This window comes from Colius striatus, chromosome 9 (genome assembly GCF_028858725.1).
Source record: "Colius striatus isolate bColStr4 chromosome 9, bColStr4.1.hap1, whole genome shotgun sequence".
In the NCBI taxonomy this organism is placed as follows: domain Eukaryota; kingdom Metazoa; phylum Chordata; class Aves; order Coliiformes; family Coliidae; genus Colius; species Colius striatus.
Window position 1 is genome coordinate 30204907 of NC_084767.1, and position 15075 is coordinate 30219981.

At 44.2% G+C, this 15075-nt stretch overlaps 2 protein-coding genes across 7 annotated transcripts in view; one reads left to right on the plus strand and one right to left on the minus strand.

The window, feature by feature from the left end:
- GLS (glutaminase) overlaps window positions 1–3339 on the plus strand; it is a 66463-nt gene extending 63124 nt beyond the window's left edge. For all 3 annotated transcript variants that reach the window (XM_062002566.1, XM_062002569.1, XM_062002570.1), the window contains one exon: window positions 100–3339. In XM_062002566.1, coding sequence (XP_061858550.1) covers window positions 100–256 — 157 coding nt within the window. In that variant the 3' untranslated portion in view covers window positions 257–3339. The remainder of the gene's footprint in view (window positions 1–99) is intronic.
- The window catches only part of STAT1 (signal transducer and activator of transcription 1), a 30494-nt gene continuing 18755 nt past the window's right edge, over window positions 3337–15075 (minus strand). For 3 of the 4 annotated variants that reach the window (XM_062002561.1, XM_062002562.1, XM_062002564.1), the window contains 7 exons: window positions 14325–14380; window positions 13103–13197; window positions 10455–10594; window positions 8479–8661; window positions 7764–7839; window positions 7206–7308; window positions 3337–6680 (listed from right to left, as the gene is read on the minus strand). In XM_062002561.1, the coding sequence (XP_061858545.1) occupies window positions 6657–6680; window positions 7206–7308; window positions 7764–7839; window positions 8479–8661; window positions 10455–10594; window positions 13103–13197; window positions 14325–14380 (677 nt within the window). In that variant the 3' untranslated portion in view covers window positions 3337–6656. The remainder of the gene's footprint in view (window positions 6681–7205; window positions 7309–7763; window positions 7840–8478; window positions 8662–10454; window positions 10595–13102; window positions 13198–14324; window positions 14381–15075) is intronic. The other variant, XM_062002563.1, reaches the window with a different exon arrangement.

Consider the following 15075-nt stretch of genomic DNA (forward strand, 5'->3'; position numbering starts at 1 on the left):
AGGGTGATGAATTCTTAGCATAGTATGTAAAGAAGGAGATTTTTTGTGCTTTTGTACTTCTGTGTTGATCTGAAGTGTTGCACTCTCTCCCTCGTGTAGGTGGAATAACACGCCGATGGATGAAGCTTTACATTTTGGACACCATGACGTATTTAAAATTCTGCAGGAATATCAGGTCCAGTACACACCATCAGAGGATTCCAACAATGGAAAGGAGAACCGAACGGTTCATAAAAATCTGGATGGCTTACTATAATCATCTTCAGCTTGATCCTAAGAATCGAATTATCTGTTTAATTGTGGTATACCTAAGTAATGAGGAGCGTGTGTGTTTCTATCTGATAGTGGTATATATTTTACAGAAGTCTCTGTTACTTCAGTGTTACGTTATAGGAGTTTCTATACGCACAGGACAAATCTAATCTCTCTCAAAAGAAACAAAACCAACTAAGAATCTCCCTCCATAATGTGAGCAATATTACCTCATGCTGCATATAATTGATGTATAAAACTATTTAGCTGTTGTTGGCTTTACTGTGCACTACTTTATTTTTGTGTTCCATGTGAACTCTAGTCTGTGGTCAGGAATTTTTCTGCTGAATTTTTGTTTCTATAGCCCTCTGTTTCTAGTATGGCCAAGGTGAGCCAGAGTACTGTCAGGTGTGAGCGTCGGTGAGGTTTTTCAAAAGCTGAGGGTGATGATGTAGATTTAGGCTGGGTGTGTTAAGTAAGGATCTGCACTTATCTTTGGGAAAAAAAATATTTTAAAAGAATTTCTACACAACCTTGTTTACATAATATAAATATCAACAGAGTACACAGGTGACAGTTGTTGATGGTCTAGGTTGTTCTTAGAGGTAGTCTTGTCATGGAATCTGTTTTAAGGTTTGTTTGACCAAATGATGTAGGAGAGTGTGACTTGTAACATCCAACAGTGTTTAGTGGGTTTTTTTGCTTTGTTTTTGAAGCGTTTCTTTCGGTTCCCTTTGTCTTGCCTCCCTCCTCTCTTTGAGCTGCTAAAGTGCTTCCCCTGTACCCGGGGAAGATGGGTGCTTCCAGCCCCCCGACCAGGCGTGCAGCAAGCCTCGCCAGGCTGTCAGAGCCCTCAGGGCCTACAGACCGCATTCTTGGGTGGTGGTACTGGGAACCAGCAAGGGGAGGGGGAGCATGGCAAAGGCAAAGTGCTGAACCAAATAGAACATGTAAATCTGACGTAGTTTAGGCTTGCAATAAGGAACACGGGTGCAGTGAAACAGCTTTAAGGAGCATAGAGCCAATCAAAGCGTGAGCAGAGCGGGAGATAAGCCAAATGTTGGGGAATGTTCTCTTCTTGCACTACCATCAGTCACCCAGGGAGCAGGACACACTGCATTGGTGGGATGCCATGGATATTGAACAGGAACATCAGGACCACAAGTGGGAGATGCCCTTTGTGGGGAACGGCAGCGTTTCTTGTCTTGCTGCTGAAGCCAGCTGGGCACATCTCTCCTGGTGGGAAATGCAGATGCAGACATTTGTTGTTTGCAGAAGTACAAAGTTAGGACAGTTCCCTGTCCTGTGTGCAGTTGCTTCTGCCACAACTGTGGCCATCATAAAACCTCAGAAGCAAATAGCTGTTGAACAGTTTGATATCTATTGCACATCTCAGTTGTTGGACACGGGCAAGAATCATTTAGCACATGGAAAAGGAGACTGTTGCTTTAGAATTGACTGTATATGGCTATTTTTATCCTAGCACATAGTGTACAAGTCCTTAGTAGATCTCAAGGTTCAACTTACCGAAATCTTTGTGATGTAACACCCATTTCTTTCTAGAATGGCCCAAGCACTTTATAAAGATGATCTGAACCACGTTATCCTCCTTTTGTGAATGGGTATGCTGAGGCCTCAGGAGAGGCCTTGCTTCTCCAGAGTGACCCAGCAGGTCAGAGTAGTTGAGGAAGAATCCTCTCAAGTCCCCGCATGGTCCCTCATGGGTGTGCTGTGCTGCCTCCCTGGGGGAGGGCAAGTCACAGGCAAAAGTGCTTGGGACTCATCACAGGCGCTGACCGGCTTCATGGTGATGAAATCCTGGGAGAGTCTGAAAGTCTTAAGCCCTGAAAGCACATTTTGAAGCTGGCTGGCATAGTTATCACTTTTGCTCAAGAATCTTTATGCTCTCAAGCCTTTTTTTTCCCCCTTCTCGTTTTTCTGAAGGTCAGCTGTTTTTCTGAAGGCTTGTAACCTGTTCTTTCCACGTCTTGTGTCACAGCCACCTTAGTGCTAATGGAGGCTGAAATGGAACAACCTCTGGTTCTTTCCTGAGCCACGTCGGCCACTAAGTAGCACAAAGTCTCTTGTCCTCTGCACGCTGAACCAAATTCCAACATGTTTTCTCTGGCAACAGATCTGTCCACTTGAGTATCAAGGGATATTTTCAGCTGGATTCTAGTTCAGTGTTCTGTTTTCTCAGTGCTAATCTGACTTTTTCCATCTTTTTTTTTTTCCCTGTGCTTTGCCTTCTTGGGAAAAAAAAATACCCAATTTAACTTTATTTAATGGAAGTTTGCATTGTTCACACTGGCATTTTTAAAAGCTAAGTATATTGTATGACGCACATGCATATGACAAACCTAAAGAAGGCATTTTAACTGAGTTCAAGGTCATGGCTGCCCCTAAACTCCACGATTTTCTGAATCCTACTGAGTGCTTGTAGCTAGTCTGGGCTTCCGTGCTTTTTTGCTGGTTAGTTGTAGTATTTTCTCACGGTGAGAAGATGCATTCTTTGGTAATGTCCAGTGCAGCTACTTAGACATGGCGTTATTTATAAATATATGCAGTACATTGGTTTGGCTGTTCAGCATTCATGACACTGGCACGTAGGTTCTACCATAAATAGCTTTTGGTTCTTTTATCAAGCGCTGACTTCCTTATGCTCCAAAGAGGATTCCCCCACTCCTTTGTTTTTGTGTCCCCTCTATTTCTTCTGTATCCCAACCTAAAATCGTTAAGCTAACTTAATGCTTTGTACTCAGAAATATTGTGATAGTCCTAGCATTAATTAGCCTACCTTTGTGAACAAAATGTATTTTACCAGATTTTTTTGCTTCAGAGCTGGACTATCAGTGACTATACTTCTTGGCAGTGTACTTCTGGTCATCAGACCCAACCGGGCTGATCTCAACTCCTAGGTTCTGTGTTGTGGGGAACAGACCGTGATGAATGTATTTCTAGCAGTTTCCCATGAATGAATCTAAACTTGAGCTGTACTTGTTCTGAAAATGAAAGTTATTTATTTTAAGAAAAGAAATCCAGATAGTGTTGCTTTTTACAGCATAATAAATGGAAATACCAAGATGATGATGGTGGTGGGTTTTATTGCTTCACTGTGTGACTGCCATTGCAATAAGCCTTTGGTCTTGGGAAGGCCATCTGGGAAAACCAGTTCTGGTCATTTCCAGTGTGCAAAGCTTACAGGGAATCAAGATGAGTTTATCTGATACATTGTTGCTTTTTTTCTGGTGGTTTGGTTGGGTTTGGTTTGGTTTTTTTGAAACCGACACTTCCAGAGCAATGTCCTGTCACTGGTTGCTCTCTGTCAATGCCAGGACTCTTAAGTGGAGTGGCCCAGCCTTTGCAGAACCATAAGGGTTGGAAGGGACCTTGAAAGATCATCTAGTCCAACCCCCCTGCCAGAGCAGAACCTCCTAGAGTAGGTCACATAGGAACTCATCCAGGTGGGTTTTGAATGTCTTCAGAGAAGGAGACTCCACAACCCATCTGGGCAGCCTGTGCCAGTGCTCTGTCACCCTCACAGTGAAGAAATTCTTCCCTTATGTTTCTTTGGAACCCCTTATGTTCCAGCTTGCACCCATTGCCCCTTGTCCTATCATTGGACATCACTGAGAACAGCCTGGCTCCATCCTCCCGACACCCGCCCTTTATATATTTGATATATAATTTATACATATTGTATAAACCCTCGAGCCCGTTCTCCTGCCTCCTCTTCACTCCTGCTGTCCCCTTCCTTTTACCACCAATTTTTTTCCTTTATTATTCTTCTGACTGTGTAGTTAATATAAAAGCCTGGCAAGTGTAAGACAAGTGCTCATGTCAGTTTGCCCCAGAGAAGAATGAGGCAGCAGTGGGTGAGCTTGATAGCTCACCAAGTTTAGCTGTAGATCATTTATCCTACTGCTTGCCTCTAATTAGAAATAGAGCCTGAGTTTACTAAAGTTTGGTTGGGGAAGAAGAAATAATGAGATACAAGCAATAAGAAAAAAAAATAGCCACCTTCTGTAAGAACTCTCTAATGCAGAATGATGTGCAACAATGCTATGAATTAAAATCACCTGCACTGGCTTTGGCTTCAGAGATGCAGCGGTTCAGTTGAACTAAACTAAGTAGCCAAAACACAAAAGAACAGGCAAGTATCCATTGACAGTTCCATTTATTTAAAGTGGTAAAAGAATATTACCTCAGGGGAAAAACCTATCGATTAGCCATGTAAAGACAAAGCCACGAGTAATGCCACTGCTTTAAATCTCTCAAGAAAATGTCACCTTTGTCGATAAAATTGAAGTATAAAAGTAATGAAAACAAACTGCTGCATATAGTACAAGGTGTTGCTCAAGAAACACTTGATTTTTGTACCACAATAAAGGTATTCAGCTAGCTGTGATAGATCAAAGTATTAAGTCACTGTTGTGATATTCTGTCTCACTGATCTCAGTAAGCCAGAGCATCAGAAACAAGTTACTTTAGCAATGCCTTCCATTTTTAATATGTATGTTACCTGGTCTAGGTCTTTTACACTTGCTTTCTCTTGAGCATTTTGCAGGGGGCACATCCCTCTTCCGGGGTACAACACACTGAATGGCACCAGTTGCTTATTTTCTAAGCAGCAGCTGATGGATCCAGCATTTCTGAATGGTACAGAAGGAGATCTGCAGTCCCTAGGTCACCCAACCAGGCACTGAGGAGAGAGCAGTGGGATGAGAAGGTGCAGTAGCAACTGAGTCACAGACAGGCTGAGGGTGGAGGGTCCCTTGTCCAAGGCCCCTGCTCAGGCAGAGCAGCTGGTGGGCGGTTGCCCAGGCCCCGCAGCTGAAGGTGCAGGATCCGGCTGTGTTCTGCAGTTCCTATGCTCAGCCGCCTGCCGTGTACAGCCTGGACATGTTCCTATGCAACCTGCTCTAGGTTGACCTGCTTCTGCAGGGGTGTTGGACTAGATGACCTCTAAAGGGCCCTTCCAACCCCTACCCTTCTGTGATTCTTTGCCCGTACTCCCCAAGACCTGCTGTTCAGAGAACACTGCATCTTCCCTAGGACAACTTCATTTTTTTTAACCATGCAGGAAGACAAACCTATTCCTCCACTAGTGGAAGCACAGCTTCATCCTCTTAAGTACTACGGAGTGCATGTCCCCCTGCCCCTACTTGGTCTGAATTTATCTTGTTTCCTTCCCTGTGCCTTATACCCAGTGGCAAAACCACTTCATTATGAAAGCCTCCAGGCTATTCTAGCTATTCAAATTGACAGTTAAATAAATGTCTTGGTTCATAGTGCAAAAGAAAATGAAGTTACATTCCACCTGTTATAACCTGAACCACAGAATGATAGGGGTTGGAAGGGACCTCCAGAAATTATCTCATCCAACTCCCCCTGCTAAAGCAGGTCTGCCCAAATCAGGTCACACAGGAACGTGTCCAGGCGGGTTTTGAAGACCTCCAGCGAAGGAGACTCCACAACCTCCCTGGGCAGCCTGGGCCTGAGCTCCCTCACCCTCATGTTCAAGTGGAACTAACTTCCTGCTAAACGGGGCATCTGTTATTGTGAAAGGTATGAGGCACTACACAGCCAGACCCTGGTAGATTAAGCACAATGAGTAAAAACACCTCAACCCCTTTTGCACTTTTTAAGCATAGGTTCTTGTTTTCTCTGATGCTGCTGCTTGACATTATTACTGCAGGCTCCAGAGGCTTGAGTATGCACATTAAGATGTAACCTCATGTGCCAGTGCAACTTCCAAGTAGTGTCCTAAGAAGTGCTCTTTTTGAGAAAGATTGTGCTAAACATCCTCCACAAGAAGGCCTGGCTCTAAGCAAGCAGTGAAAAAAAATGAAATGCAGGTACCACGTTTGGCTTATGTCTTCGCAGTATGCCACATGCTCAGACAAGATGGAACCAGGACCAGCTTCAGCGTGGCAGGCACCTGCAGCATGCTTCCCTTTGCCTAGTGCAGATGAAAATTCAAAGCTAGGAAAGTAGTTATGCAGAAGGTGGGAGCTTTCTGAACAGAACCTCTGGAAAACAACGAGCTTTCCTTGAAAGCCTTCTACGTACAGGCAACTGCTTTAAATGTTACATTTAACTATTCCACTTAAGCAAAAAGACCCATGTTTCCCCCATCATTCTTGCTGAGGAGCTCTCATTCCTCTCTTCCTCCACTCTGGCACTGTACTTTGCTAACTGGAAATTCTTTAGCAAAGAACTTCTAAACAACAGAAAGAAGCACAGGTAAGGAGGCTACTTGGACTGCTGTTTATATTCCCATTAATTAAAAATTGCTGCTGGACCCTCACGTCAGAATTGAAGCATGTCACCAAGTCATTGACTGCAGAGCAGGGTGCACAAGCTGATAAGCTGTGTTTATGATGCAGTAAAAATCTCAGCCTTTAAGTTGAATATGCTGAACACATCTGCAACAAGAAAAGTAAATGTCAATTAAGCAAGCCAAATAAAGCTCCTGTACTCTAGTCTTTGCTATCCACAGAGCACAACCAGGTCCTACACAAATAGCACCATGTTCACATCTTAGAATCACTACCGTGGGGGAAAAAAACCCACCTTAAGAACCATGCATGAAGAACCCATGGTTCTCAAGTACACCCCAAAAGGGCAGCACTGCTCTGTGAACAAGCGGCACCCCACCAACATTGGCAGGGCACCCCTTCCACCCCGACCTCAAGTGAAGGACAAACTCCTCCCTTCCCTCCCCCTGCAAGTCACACGCTGCCAACTCTGCTCCCCTGCTCTTGGCCCTGAGCCCCACACCCAGGTGTGAGGAGCAGCTGACAGCAGTCCCAGTCCCAACTGCAGAGCCCCAGCTTTCTCATGCCTTCCAAGGGTGGCTTTGGGAGCAGCTGATGTGCACTTGAAGGGGAAAAAAAGGCAAAAAGTGTGTGCCAGCGCAGTCCTGTGAAGGGCTGGTTTATGATACCTACCACAGTATCGATCTCTGCTGGGCCCACCATCCGGGACACCTCATCAAACTCTTCTGGAGACATGGGGAGCAGATTTTCTGGAGTCTGGAGCCTGGAAGGGTGGCTAATAGAAGAAGAGCAGGGACAAACCTTCACTGAAGAAGTAAGGCACAGTTGGGCTACCGTGTCTGGCTCTGAGTCCAGGAGGGCCACTAATGAGGTCTCCTGTGAAGAAGCCCTAGCCTGGGAGCAATGCACCATGCTTTACAAAGCCAGCGTGGCTTTACAGGAAAACTATGCCTGCTCAGTGATCTACCTTCTCATCAAACAAGTCCAATAAGTCGTTAAGAACTCGCTTTTCAGTAAATTATTTGCTAGTACAACTACCTGCAACTTTCTAGTGCTTTTACCTAAAAATGGCATTTCAAACACAACACTGCATCAATGTGGTGTGATCAGATCCTCAAAGGGAAAGATCTGACACGGACACCTACACCTTACATAATGATGACAGAGATAGACTACAGCTGAAAAGTTACAGTCAGTTCTTAGAAATCCAGCATTTCTGTGTAAACTTACACTTCAGATACAGAGATTAACTCGGTCTTGATGTAGCCGTTTCCCTTGGGACTATCCAAATCCATGGGCTCTGGTGCTTCAAACAGAGAAAAAAACCACAGAAGTTTGGGTTTTTTGTTGTTTGCAAGTTTACTTCACGTTGCTACCTTTATTTTACCAAAAATAAAGCCTGTGACCCAGATGATGTGCAAGTCTCTCTCTCATGCAATTTACAGCACCATGGTTAATTTATTCCATCTTTCAGTCAGATTTTCCTTTTTGCTTCTCCCCTGTACAAAATGGGGAACAAAACCTCCTCTAGTTTTATGTCGGTGTGTCAACACATCCTGCCAGACCCACACAGCCAGGATCAGTCCTGTGTTAAGAGTCAAGTAGGAGTCCTGGTCCCAGCTGTTAGTGGGAACCCACATCTCTGAACTGTCTCCCAGGCTGACATGAATTAGAGGGCCAGCAACAATGTTTTCAGTTTTTTATCTGACTAGATCTTATGTTGTGCCTCTTTAAAAACAGACCTTTTCTTAGTCTGCTGAAGCCTGGATGCCAGTTGTCACCTTTCAGCTGAGCAGTATTCAAGCATGGGATGGACGGACTGCCAAGACTTTCAGCCCAACTGCTGAACTGCCCTTTCTGCCTGTACCACAGAAATTACGCAGGGCCCGAGTACCTCAGGAACAAACATCACACAGACACTCAGTGAGCCACTTATAACACTCACCCTCAGGCCTGGAGTAGTATTTGCCAAAGGCATTGTCTTTGGGTATATCTGGGTACAGAAACCTCAGTGGGTTTTCAGGAATGTTTTCAGCTGCCATCACTTTGTAGTTGCGAATGATATCAGGGAAAGTAACGGCAGAGAGCTCCTTCTTGGTGTAGGGTTCTACTGAATGGAACTGGGGCTCTGCAGAGGACAGAAACAGCAACATTTAAAGGTGGTGTCAGTTTTTTCTGAAACTGTCAGGAAAAGCTGCAACCACTTTCACAAATTCAGAGGTCACATGAGCAAAAACCTGGATGGCACCTGTACTGGGTTCAGTTTTGGGCCCCTCACTACAAGAAGGACACTGAGGTGCTGGAGTGTGTCTAGAGATGGGCAACGAAGCTGGTGAAGGGTCTGGAGCATAAGTCTGATGAGGAGCAGCTGAGGAAGCTGGGGGTGTTTAGGCTGGGGAAGAGGAGGCTGAGAGGAGACATGACCACTCTCTACAACTACTTGAAAGGGGTTGTAGTGAGGTGGGGGTTGGTCTCTTCTCACCAGTAATGAATGACAGGACAAGAGGAAATGGCCTCAGGTTGCTCCAGTGGAGGTTTAGACTGCACATTAGGAAGAACTTTTTCACCAAGAGGACTGTTAAACAGTGGAACAAGCTGCCCAGGGAGGTGGTGGAGTCACCATCCCTGGAGACACTTAAAAGCTGAGCAGATGAGGTGCTGAGGAACATGGTTTAATGGTGGGCTTCACAATGTTAGGTTAGTGGTTAGGCTCAATGATTTTAAAGGTCTTGTCCAACCAAAATAATTCTGATACTGTGTTGCAGGTAAATATTTAATGACTGCTGAAGGGAGCACAATTGTTTTTGAGGGAAGGAAGGCATATGAGGGGATAGTCTACAGTGACGGCTCTGGGTGTGTTTTGTATTCAGAATGACCGTGGTGAACTGTCCTGGAAATTAACTGCAGTGCTTCATTAACTCATTTAAGCTGTGCCACACCTTTACAAACTTGTTCCAAACAATGTCATTCAAACTCTATTGCCTATTAGGAAGAGTAATCCTAATACACCCCTCAGAGCTCTTACGAATTACAGAAACAGATGAAGCCTTCCTGCTTAATTTCTGGATGTCTCAGGTGTGAAGGTAGCAAAGGGAAAGAAATCATTCAAGTACATTCAGCAGTTTCTCTTCCAGCTGCTGTAGCTCTTGGGCTTATCCAAGTGAAGTGTCAACAGCTCTCTATCCTGGCAGGTGGGTTTGATTTAAATGTTAGGATAATGGAAGAACCCTGACTGGAGATTAAGGAGGCTCTATGGTTTTGCAGCTTTTAGGTCTCTAGGCTTCTCTAAAAGAGGATGAGGGCACAGTCCAGCTAACTGAAGAAACAAGTGCTCCATCGGCCCTTCTTCTGAAAATGGGAGAAATGCTCAGAAAATGAAGTAGTGAAAATAAAGTAGCAAACATGTGTGTTGCCTAGGGAGAATGTGGGAAGGAACAACTGTGTTGAACCATGAGTTAAAGCCGTATGAGAACATTGTGGTGACTTTCACATAAGGTAAAGCAGTGGGGGAGAATGACAATACAGAAGCCTGAGCGTGGCTGTAGGGAGCTCTTCCTGGGAAAGAAATCTGCCGGGCAAGGTGATATTGGCTTGGAGGAAGACACAGGTGTATGCATACTCAAGGTGTCTTGCTAAGAGAGAACCTAAGGAGGCAGGGGAAGCAGCCTGGGCAGTTTGTCCCCAGCAGACTTCCTGGCCAGAAGCAGGACCTGGGAAGCGTTATGGGTCCTATCCGAAACCTCAAACGACTGTACGGTTTGAGCTACACCAAATAAGGTACCTGTCTGCTATTGCTTGTGGCTTCTTGCTTGTATGAGCCAGTGGGTTGGGTCTTGGGGTGAAAGAGAAGAGTATAAAGACTTCTTGTTCTGATGCAAGCTTATATTTTGAAAACAAAGATGTTCTCTGTTACTGACTTACCGTTCTGAGATCCTTCCACCCAAGTGAATGTGATTGCTCCCTCTCTGCTGCTTTCACTGAATCTTAGCAAAAATGTTCCTGGACTCTGGTCCTTCAATAAAGCACGTTCTTTCTCTTTACTGATGAAACCCATGATGCAGCTGTAATGTTGAAAACAAAATGTTAGGCTTGCTCCTGAACAAAAAATCTAAGCTGTGCTGGGCTAGCTAGGAAAACTAAAAAGCTTTTCTCACTTAAAAGAGCTGAAGTACTTGTGAAAGCCTCACAGAAGGCTTTGTTTTGTGACCAGCTGGAAAGCTGGCAGTAGGACTGACAGGCTGGAGCTGCTCTGTGGAAGCCATGAATCACCACAGCTTCCCTCAGCACTCATCCTTTGGCCTGGGGGCTTATACAGGCTTTTTTCTGGGCTCAGAAGAGAAGAGATTGTCCTTTGCTGTCAAAGCTGGGCTGTGGAAGCAGCGGTAAAATTATATGTGTGTTAACATGGTCAGATCCCAGCTAGCAGTTTTAACTTCAAAAGTATATTGTGGAACAGTTGTTTCTCCTCTTAGGCTGATGAAACAAAGTTTGCTGGCTACCAGATTGCATCCATACAGGGGTGGGGTTTGTCTTATTGCTCCTGCACACTTCTTAGATGAGCTGTTAAGCCTGTGTGACTTAACATCTCAAATTCCCTATGCTCAGCAAATGTCATTGTGTAGGCAAGGAGGCCGTTGTGGCCACTGTAAGAAACTAATTGGTGTGGAGGTACTGGGGGGGGAGTTGAACAAGCCAGCACCAGGGCAGAACTCTGGCAAAACTCAGCTGCTGTTTTAAAAAGGCTGGAATTTGTTTGCACCAAAATACTCATCAAAATATTAATCAAAATACTTCATCGATAATCAGAGAATCTTCTCATTCCAAAAAGACCTTTGAGTCCAACCACTAACCCCAAACTGCCGAGCCTGTCACTAAACTAAATCATGTCCCTCAGTATTTTATCTATTAGCCTTTTCAGTATCTCTAGGGATGGTGACTCCACCACCTCCCTGGGCAGCCTGTTCCAATGCTTAACAACCCTCTGAGTGAAGAAGTCCTTCCTAATCTCCAAGTTTAGAATGAAGTTTAAAGTACTACTATCCTTCTGTGCGCTAAGTTAAGTGTTTTTTTGCACAAAAACTACTAAATATTCATGATTTTACTTAGAATTTCAGATGCTATAAGATGGCTTGTTCTGTGGGGCTTGTTTTTGTTTTGTTTTTCTAAATGGCACACTTTGGGTAACAAATGGGTTTGGTAGTAAATATCCCGTGTATGACAGAATTCTTTTGTCTTCCCATCCCTCAAATGTTCTTGATGCTGTAATACTTATTCTTCTGTACACAAGGGAAGTTTCTATCCTAATGAATACTATAGATTTGACTCTTTCTCACTCGAGTATCTTTGCAGTTGGCAAGAGTTTCCCCTTCAGTTTCCCCTTTTGCCTTTCTAGGAAACAACAGATCTGGAACTATCCAACGAAGCTAGCTGAGAGATGAAAAACTAAATAGTATTAAGTCTCTGGTTTTGATGATTCAGGATTTAACTTGCACCTCTTCTTTCTGTTAAACCCTAACCAAGGGACTGCTCTCATAACCAAGAGCAGTGAGTAATGCAAGTCAAGGTTACACTATTCAAACCATATGCAAAAACAGCCCTGTGGGCACATAGCTGTGCTGAGGAGGAACGCTAAACAGGGCAGAACTGCAGCTCTGCTGCAACAATAGGGGCAAAAGCTCCCACTGCACTGGAGCCCCCTTAGCTAAAAAATATGTAGGTTTTAGGCAGGGAAACAAGATTTGTTTCACTATACCAACTATAAAGGGCTTTGACAGAATTCTGGGGTTAATAATATGAAGCCTGCTGCTGAATGTAGCAAGACAGAAAAATCCTGGGCTTGCAGATCCTGCAGACTTGGGGCTACAGGACGCTCCACTGTGTGTGTGATATTGCCAGGGTTTCATAATGTGTCTAAAATGCAGAATTGTGACTGACTAAACCTGCTTCCGGTGGCATTTACTTCTGAAATCGGCAATACATGAATCAAAAGTTTACTACAAACCAGTATTAAAGGGCAAATAGAGCTGGTTTTCCATCTGGCAGAGTCTTACTACTCTAATGATCTTCTGTTAAAACGAGTACAGGCTTCTTCCTGGCCTGACGTTGCCGTTGCCGAAGTTCAGAGTCTGGCTGCTGCCACCCACAGGAGGCTCATAGGAATGTCTGCTCCTGGGCAGGGTTTTGTTCGGGCTTTTTTAAGATGGATGATCACTTTATGACTTACACTTTGCTGTACTTCAGCCTACCCCGTCAAATACAGGAAAGACTCTATGTGTGGAAAGAACCTACTTAAAGCAGGAGCAGAGGGAAAAATAAAACTCTAACTTTCAAACCCCTGCTCTGTGACTTAAATGGGGCAGCTTGGTTATCTGATGTTTTTGCTTTCAGCTGTTGTCTCATTTGAAGCTTCCTTCCTCACTACTAGAATTCATTTGCTTAGGATTTTTTCTGGTTTCAAGTTCCACTTCACTGGACCCAAAGTATCTGCACAAACAACCTCACAACCTGAGGATGCAACTGCGAGCCTAAATAAGAAGTCTGAGGCAATGACCATGTCACTCAGGCCTTACCCATCATTCCAGAGACACAGGAGGTGTTTCTTAATAAGCTCCAGGATTCCCTCAATCCACAGCCAAAAGGGGAAATTTTTGTCATTTATATTTTCCTGAAATTCAGAGTATGGAAACACAGAGGTGGGAGGGGGGAGAACAGGGATAACAAAACATGAGTTTTGTTAAGCAAAGCTCTCGATCCTGCCAGCATCTACTTGTCCCTGCATTTTTTTTTCTCACCTCTTTCTTCTTTCCCACCCTTAACATTCTCTTATTTTGTTTTTTCCCCTTTTCTGTGTCTCTACTCTACAAACTATTGGGAACAAAGCATCTACTGAATCTTAAGATGCAGCATGACAGAATTGCTTGCCTGAGCCTACAGCACCCAACACCATGTGATTCGGCTCCTCTCATGCAATGACACTGGTCAAAGAGCAGAGAAAAGGCTCTCGTTCCTGCCTGGCACTGTCCTTACTGGAGCTCTTGGATATCCAAACCATCCCATAGGGCTTTCAACCAGGCTGGCTAGCAGAACAACTTAGAGACACGTTCTGTTCAGACTCAGATGTTAATTCTTTGTGAAAACACCTGTATTACTGGCCTTGAATGCTGGTAGGTCACCAGAGCTTTGTGCTTTCCCTGGAGTCTGCTCCTGCCTGCTGTGATCTCTTGCTTATCTCTATCAGTTTAGGGTCTAAAGCCAAAGAAAAATGTTTGAAGTCCTGCTGTCTTGCTGCAGCCAGGGTTATCAAACGTGTCCATGTGGCTTTCTGCCACCATACTGACTCTCTTGATTGCCCTGTGCTATTCCTCACCCTAATCCAGTTGCCCCTGGTCTGAGAAATGTCCTTTACTAGGACAGGTGAAGATTTTTTCATCTTGCTGGGGTTTTTTTGACACTTCCTGTAATAATGAAAGCAGAGAACTATTTTATTAACAGCAACTCCTTCATAATGAAGACACTGTGTTCAAAAGGTGCACTTTTCTGCATAGTTTATACATGGCTCAAAAACAGTCTCAAAATCATCTACTTCTTGCTTACACAAGCTCATTTTTTTCCCATCTGCTGCTACCTTAACCTCACCACCAAAATCTCCCATAACCATGGCAACTCCAGATTAACTAGGGTAGGCTACTGAAAAAGCAAGCACCTTGGCAAAAATAAGAAACCCAAACATACCCCACAACAAACCAAGAGAAAGCTCCCTCTTCCCTCTCAAGTTTTAAACGGTCTTCATACCTTGCAGAATCTTGTCCAAGGAATAAGACTATCGTGAGATCCTCCACTTGTTGGCCCTGAACAGAATAAACAGACTTCAGTCATGTTCTGTAAGTTACGTAGTAAGGCTGAAAGGAAATTACTTATAGCACCAAGTTATGAGCGTTGAACTAAGAGAGCAAAGAAATGGAAGGCTACTGCATTTTCACGGCTACTGTGCAGGGAGACCTTGCAGAGTTTCCCTCTGGAGAAGTTCACTGCACCAGAATGACCAAATGCATTTTAACAGATATTGTATAATGACAACCAATTTATTCTGCCACTTTCTAAGCTGTGCTACACCTAACACTTGCCAGTTTCCAAATGCTTCAAGGAGACTGAAATCTTGCATGTCTCTTCTCCAGGAGAACAAGAAAACTGCAACCCACTAACTTTTCTGAAGGAGCTCGAGACCCTGCACCATCTTTGTGTGACAAGCGCTTCCCTGTTTCAATTCTGGTGACTTGTAGGCTTTTGCCCCAGAAACACTCGATCCCTAGGTTTGCCCCAACCACAGACTCATCTCAGTTCTGTTGTAATCATTTCCCCACGCCTTGTTTTTATCTCTACAGTTTTTCATAACCACATCCAAACCACAAATAAAATCCTCTGCTGTGACTCCAGCAGCTAGAGCTTTGCAGACCCAGACTGTATTCAGAGCCAAATTCTTTCCATTACAGATCATTCTATGGATTTCAATCAAGTCAGATATATGCTCCTTTTCCCTCTCAAA